Source organism: Neofelis nebulosa, chromosome 7 (genome assembly GCF_028018385.1).
Source record: "Neofelis nebulosa isolate mNeoNeb1 chromosome 7, mNeoNeb1.pri, whole genome shotgun sequence".
Classification (NCBI taxonomy): Eukaryota; Metazoa; Chordata; class Mammalia; order Carnivora; family Felidae; genus Neofelis; species Neofelis nebulosa.
Genome location: NC_080788.1, coordinates 149,305,822 through 149,312,504, shown reverse-complemented (window position 1 = coordinate 149,312,504; position 6,683 = coordinate 149,305,822). Strand labels below are relative to the sequence as shown.

The window sequence follows — 6,683 nt, the reverse complement described above, 5'->3', positions numbered from 1 at the left end:
CACGTTCCTGTGAGAGAAAAGAGTAGTTTCTACTCTTCACTGCTTTTTTTCTCCATCCAGTTCAGGAAGCCAGAGACAACCAGTGGGGAGGCACACTGAGTCAAGTCTTACAAAACGGTCAGCCAGGGGTCCATTCTACTGAAGTAGTTAAGGAATCATCCACTGGATCCACCTGTCTCTGCACCTGCCTCTCCACAGAACATGAGGCCCAGACCTTCCTCACACTCAGCTGGAAATGAAGTCAACTGTATGGGAGCAGATTAGGAACTCAGTTTAGTGGGTTATTTCACCGCAGTTTTCCATAGTAGCTACACTATGTTGCACTCCCATCAAGTGAATTCTAGGATTGCCTGTTCTCCACATCCTCAGCAACACTTGAGATGTTCTGGTTGTGTTTGCCTTATTTTATAATAGCTTTACTATCAGTTGTGAGGTGATATCTCAGTGGATCGGGGGTGGAATTGTCTGATGATTAGTGCATCTCTGCATCATCTCTGATGATTAGAAGTGCATCCCTAAACCTGCCATTCACTTTTAAAGAATCAAATCTAAGTCTGCAGTGTGATATATATGTAAGAGGACATGCAAATAGGGCCCTCTCTGTGCTGATGAAACCAGCCCAGCCCGACCGTGCAGCCGGGAGACGAGCCCCAGCTCCAGGGGTCCCAGGTGTTCCCATTCTGTGATCAGGACAGAAGACAGACACCTCACCATGGAGTATGTGCTTGGCTTGGTTTTCCTTGTTGCTTTTTTAAAAGGTAATTCATGGTGAACGAGAGACACTGAGTATATGAGTGGATATGAGTGAGAACCAGTGGATGTGTGACAGTTTCCTGACCAAGATGTCTTGCGTCTACAGGTGTCCAGTGTGACGTGAAGCTGGTGGAGACTGGGGGAGACCTGGTGAAGCCTGGGGGGTCCCTGAGACTCACCTGTGTGGCCTCTGGATTCACTTTCAGTGGCTGCGACATGAACTGGGTCCTCCAGGCTCCAGGAAAGGGGCTGCAGTGGGTCGCATATATTAGATATGACGGAAGGAGCACAAGCTATGCAGACTCCGTGAAGGGCCGATTCACCATCTCCAGAGACAACGCCAAGAATACGCTGTATCTGCAGATGAACCTGAGGGCCGAAGACATGGCCACATATTACGGTGCAAGAGACTGGGTGAGGGGACCTCGCTGGGAGCCCACACACAAACCTCCCTGCAGGAGGGGATCAGCACCACCAGGGGGCGCACACTATGCACAATTCTGCTTTGTGTTGCCAGGAGCAGGTGCAGATGGAGGTTACAGGCAGGTTTCCTGTCAGGGTCTGGGGCTTCCTGTCCACACAGCAATTTACCCAGGGAGCCTCTCTGGACACAGGATTCTGTGCTTACCTATTAACTCTCTGAATTAGATACCTGTTGTCATAGGAAAACTGCACTAACATGCACAAAAGACACAGACGTTTCCATTGCTTACTCCTGTCCCTCAACATGAGTGAATTACAGATTTCCTGAGGCACAACAGCTGAACCATTAGAGGAGTCCCAGATGCACTCCCTGTGCATCCAGGACCACAGGATCCCACAGCTCCCCTTTATCCTCACCCAGCCCTTGTCCAATCAAACAACGTGACACTCCCTCTTGGCACTTGCTACTCAGGACGTTAAATTAGCTACAACTTTATTCAATTCCTCTAAATAAGAGATAAATCATCTCCATGTATTAGTCTGGATTCTCCTGAGGAACAGAACCCAAAGCACATTGGTTTCCATGACTAAAGAGGTTGGGAAGTCCCATGATCTACTGTCACAAGCTGGAGACCCAGGAAAACCAGTGGTGTAATATGTCTGATACTGAACTAGGGTCTAGTCTCAGAACGTAGAGATCTGATGATATAACTCTCATGACAAGGGCCAGAGGGGACCACTGTTCCAGTTCAAACAAGCACATGGGAAGTAAAAAGGAGGGAATTCTTCCTCCCTCTGCATCAGATTCTATTCACAACCTTAATGGAATGGGTGATGCCCAGACAGAAACCATGGAAGGAAATGCCAGTCTCTTCTGGAAACACATCACAGACATCCACAGAAACAGTGGTGAATCTGGGCACCCATGACTCAGTCAAGATAACCCATAAAGTTAATCATGACAAGTCAACTTCCTGTAAACGTGGAGCTCAAAGACTGAAGACTTGAATTTAAATTAAAAATAAAACAAGAAAATTAAATACATACATATATGAACTATTGGGACTACCTCAAAATAGCACACTTCTGCACAGTGAGGGAAACAATCAACAAAACTAAAAGGCAACCTATGGAATGGAAGAAGATATTTGTAAATGACATATCCTCAGGGTTAGGATTCAAACTATGTAAATGCTTTTAAATTATTTTCACATTATCAGTAGAGAGTGTGTCCATGCAGTTCAGCATACTGTCATGTGAGAAGTAAAATTCGTGTCTTCCACTTTTGTTTTGTGTTAGGATCTCACTGAACATGAGACCAACACTCTTCAAAAAATTTGAACTGTATAGTACAGTACTGTTAATGACAGGGGTAATGTTGTGGAGACCCCTCTAGAACCTAATCATCTTGCATAACAGAAAATCATAGTCCTTGAGATCTACTCCTCATTGCCCCATCCTGCCAGCCCCTGACAACTGCCATTCCACTCTCCATTTTATTGTTATCAAATCCCAAATTCAGCTGAGTATTTCTGGAAAGGTCAATGTTCAAAGTTTTAGTTTTGGTGGGAAAAGAAGTTGAGCTTTATTTAGGAGACCACCCACCCGGAGCTAAGGCAGACTCTTCTCCAAAAGCCAACTCTGAGGGTTTCTGCCCAACCCAGGGGATTTTAAAGGACTGGACTGTACTTAAACAAGGGAGTTCCATGGTGGATACCATTTTCAATCATGTGCGGCCTCCATGGTGCAAGCTGCCAAAGTAACCTCAACTCCCCTGCATCTATCTCCACCTGAGGAGAGAAACTCACAGGCATGGGAGAAGACTGCCAGAGGCCAAGAAAGAACCACAATAAGGGATTAGAGGGGAAATCCCCTGGGGCTCACACATGTTCAGCAGTACTTTCTGTTCTCACCAGATGGCATAAGAAAATACTAAAATACAACTTTGTACTTCACCAATAATGACACAGAATACTGGGAAATGTTTCCTCAGTAAACACAGAGGAATCTTCAAACCAAGAACCAAAAGGATCAAATGGCTTGCAAACTAATAGCCAAACAGAATAAGACATGTAAAATTACAAAGCAATGTTTTTCAATACGTACAAAGGTAAAATTGACAGTCTACCTCCATATCCCATGGAAGTAGGAAGCATTGGTCTCCATAATGAGGAAAAGCAGTCATCCAGAGAAAGTGACCCAGCAGTAACACAGGACATGGAATTGGTAGAGAAGTTCAGTGTGTTATAATTGCATATCCCGTATCCAAGTAGAAGGAGAAAAGATGGAATGTGCTGAATAGAGCCGTGTTTCTGGGTCCAAGTCCCTACCCATGTCCATGTGACCACTCTTTACCATGGCCCACCTGACTCTCCCACATCCACCCCAGGTGAACTGATGAGCAGGGTCACCCAATGCCACACCCTGTGACTGTTACCTAACCCCACAGGTGGCCCCGAGGTGTAGGGTGCTGGCCACCTGGTACAGCCCTCTGCTCTTTCTGATGGTCTAGACCTGGTTTTGCTGAGGATCCTCCATTTATCCATTCTCACTGGCAGATGTCCCTGAGCAGGAGCATGAGGCTGGCAGAGGACCAGGTCACCCTGAGGGCACCCCTCTTGCTGTTTGCGCTCTGGCCATTGCTGGCTTCTGTCCAAGGTTCTCAAGGTCGTCCCTCATGGCGCTACATCTCTTCTGAGGTGGTAATTCCCAAGAAGGAGTTGCACCATGGCAAGGGCGTTCAGATGCCTGGCTGGCTGTCCTATAGCCTGCATTTTGGGGGCAAGAGCCATGTTATCCACATAGGCACAAGAAACTCTTTTGGTCCAGACAGTTGCTGATGATGACTCAGGATGATAAGGGAGCCTTGCAGATGGACTACCCCTTCATCCCTCCAGACTGTTATTTGGATCCTGAGAAACTTGACAGAAGACCATGGGAAGGGGAAAAAAAAGTTATAGGGAGGGAGTCAAACCATAACAGACTCTTAATAACTGAATAAACTGAGGGTTGATGGGGGTGGGAGGGTGGGGAGGGTGGGTGATGGGTATTGAGGAGGGCACCTGTTGGGATGATCATTGGGTGTTGTATAGAAACCTATTTGACAATAAATTTCATATTTACAAAATAATCTTATTTAATTGTCATTAGTATGTTTTTTTAGTTTTATGTAAATTTTTTCAAATTCCATTTTATTTCCATCATTTTACTTTAGTCTACTACAGTATATTCACTTTTTCAAATTATCAAAGTATTTCGTTTTTTTCTTTTCTTTATCTTTATTCTCTTTTTCATTTCTTTACTTTTTTCTTAATTACAGAACAAAAAATTCATTTTTATTAAAAATATTTTTATTTAATTTTTTCTACTGTATACTTTACTTTTGTCTATATTATTTTCAAATTCTATTTTACTCCCATCTACCCATTTTAATCTACATCAGTGTATTCATTTTTTCAAATTCCAAAATGATTTACTTTGCCCCTTTTTTTCCCCTAATCTGTCAAACCACTTTCAACACCGAAACAAAACACACCTAGGATCAAGCATTAACTATTAGATTTGTGTGTGTGTGTGTTTAATTTTTAATTTTAATATTTTTGTAATTTTATTTGTTTTATCTCAATATTTCTACTTCATTAATTCCTTTTCTCTCTTCAAAATGACAAAACAAAGGAATTCACCCCAAAAGAAAGACCATGAAGAAACGACAGCCAGGAACTTAACCAACACAGGTACAAGCAAGATGTCTGAACCAGAATTTAGAATCACGATAATAAGAACACTATATGGAGTCAAAAATAGATTAGAATCCCTTTCTGAAGAGTTAATAGAAGTAAGAGAACAAATAGCCAGAATGAAATTAAAAATGGTATACCTGAACTGCAATCATGGATGTATGCAGCTGTGGTAAGGATGGATGAGGCAGAACAGATAATCAGCAATACAGAGGAGAAACTAATAGGAAATAATGAAGCAGAAAAAAAAAGAGGGAGATTAAGGCAAAAGGGTATGATTTAAGAATTAAAGAAACCAGTGACTCATTAAAAAGGAACATCAGAATCATAGGAGTCCCAGAAGAGGAAGAAAGAGAAATAGGGGTAGAAGGGTTATGTGAGCCGATCATAGCGGAAAACTTTCCTAACCTGGGCAAAGACACAGACATCAAAATCCAGGAAGCACAGAGGACCCCCATTAGATTCAACAAAAACTGGCCAGCAACAAGGCATATCATAGTCAAATGCACAAAATATTCAGGCAAGGAGAGAATCATGAAAGCAGAAAGGAAAAAAAAGTCCCTAACATAAAAGGGAAGACAGATCAGGTTTGCAGGAGACCTATCCATAGAATCTCAGCAGGCCAGAAAGGAGTGGCGGAGTCTATTCCGTGTGCTGAATCAGAAAAGTATGCAGACAAGAATTCTTTATCCAGGAAGGCTGTCATTCAGAATATAAGGTGAGATAAAAGTTTCCCAGACAAACAAAAATTAAAAGAGTTTTTGACCACTAAACCAGCCCTGCAAAAAAATTTAAGGGGGACTCTCTGAGGGGACAAAATATGAAAAAAAAAAAAAATATATATATATATATATATATATATATATATATATATATATATATATATATATATATCTCAAAAGCATGAAAGATTAGAAACGACCAGAGCACACCATCAGAAACTCCAGATCTACAAGCATCATCATGGCAATAAACTCACATCTTTCAGTACTCACTCTAAACCTCAGTGGACTCAATGCCCCAATCAAAAGACATAGGGTAACGGAATGGATAAGAAAACAAGATCCATCTATATGCCGTTCACAAGAGACCCACTTTAGACCTAAAGACACCTTCTGATTGAACATAAGGGGATGGAGAACCATCTATCATGCTAATGGTCAACAAAAGAGAGCCCGAGTAGCCATACTTATATCAGACAATCTAGACTTAAAAATACTGTATCAAGAGATGCAGAAGGGCATTATATCATGATCAAGGGGTCTATAGATGAAGAAGACCCAATAGCTGTAAACATTTATGTGCCAAATGGGAGAGCACACAAATATATAAATCAATTAATCACAAACATAAAGAAACTCACCGATAGAAATACCATAATATTAGGAGACTTCAACACCCCACTCACAGCAATGGACAGATCATCTCAACAAAAAATTGACAAGGAAAGAATGGCTTTCAATGACACACTGGACCAGATGGACTTAACAGATATATTCAGAATATTTCATCCTAAAGCAGCAGAATATGCATTCTTCTCCAGCGCACATGGAACATTCTCCAGAATAGACCATATACTGGGACACAAATCAGCCCTAAGTAAGTACAAAAAGATTGAGATCATACTGTGCATATTTTCAGACCACAATGATGTGAAACTCAAAATCAACCACAAGAAGAAATTTCGAAAGGTAAAAAATACTTGGAGACTAAAGAACATCCTACTAAAGAATGAATGGGCTAACCAAGCAGTTAAGAGGAAGTTAAAAA

At 41.8% G+C, this 6,683-nt stretch overlaps 1 gene segment (V, D, J or C); it reads left to right on the top strand.

Moving 5' to 3' along the window:
* Nucleotides 1-673: 673 nt before the first annotated feature.
* On the top strand, nt 674-4,016 carry LOC131518048 (immunoglobulin heavy variable 3-74-like). The segment is given in 3 exon segments: nt 674-758; nt 860-1,207; nt 3,835-4,016. Coding segments are annotated over 3 exon segments (576 nt in total).
* The last annotated feature ends 2,667 nt before the right edge of the window (nt 4,017-6,683 follow it).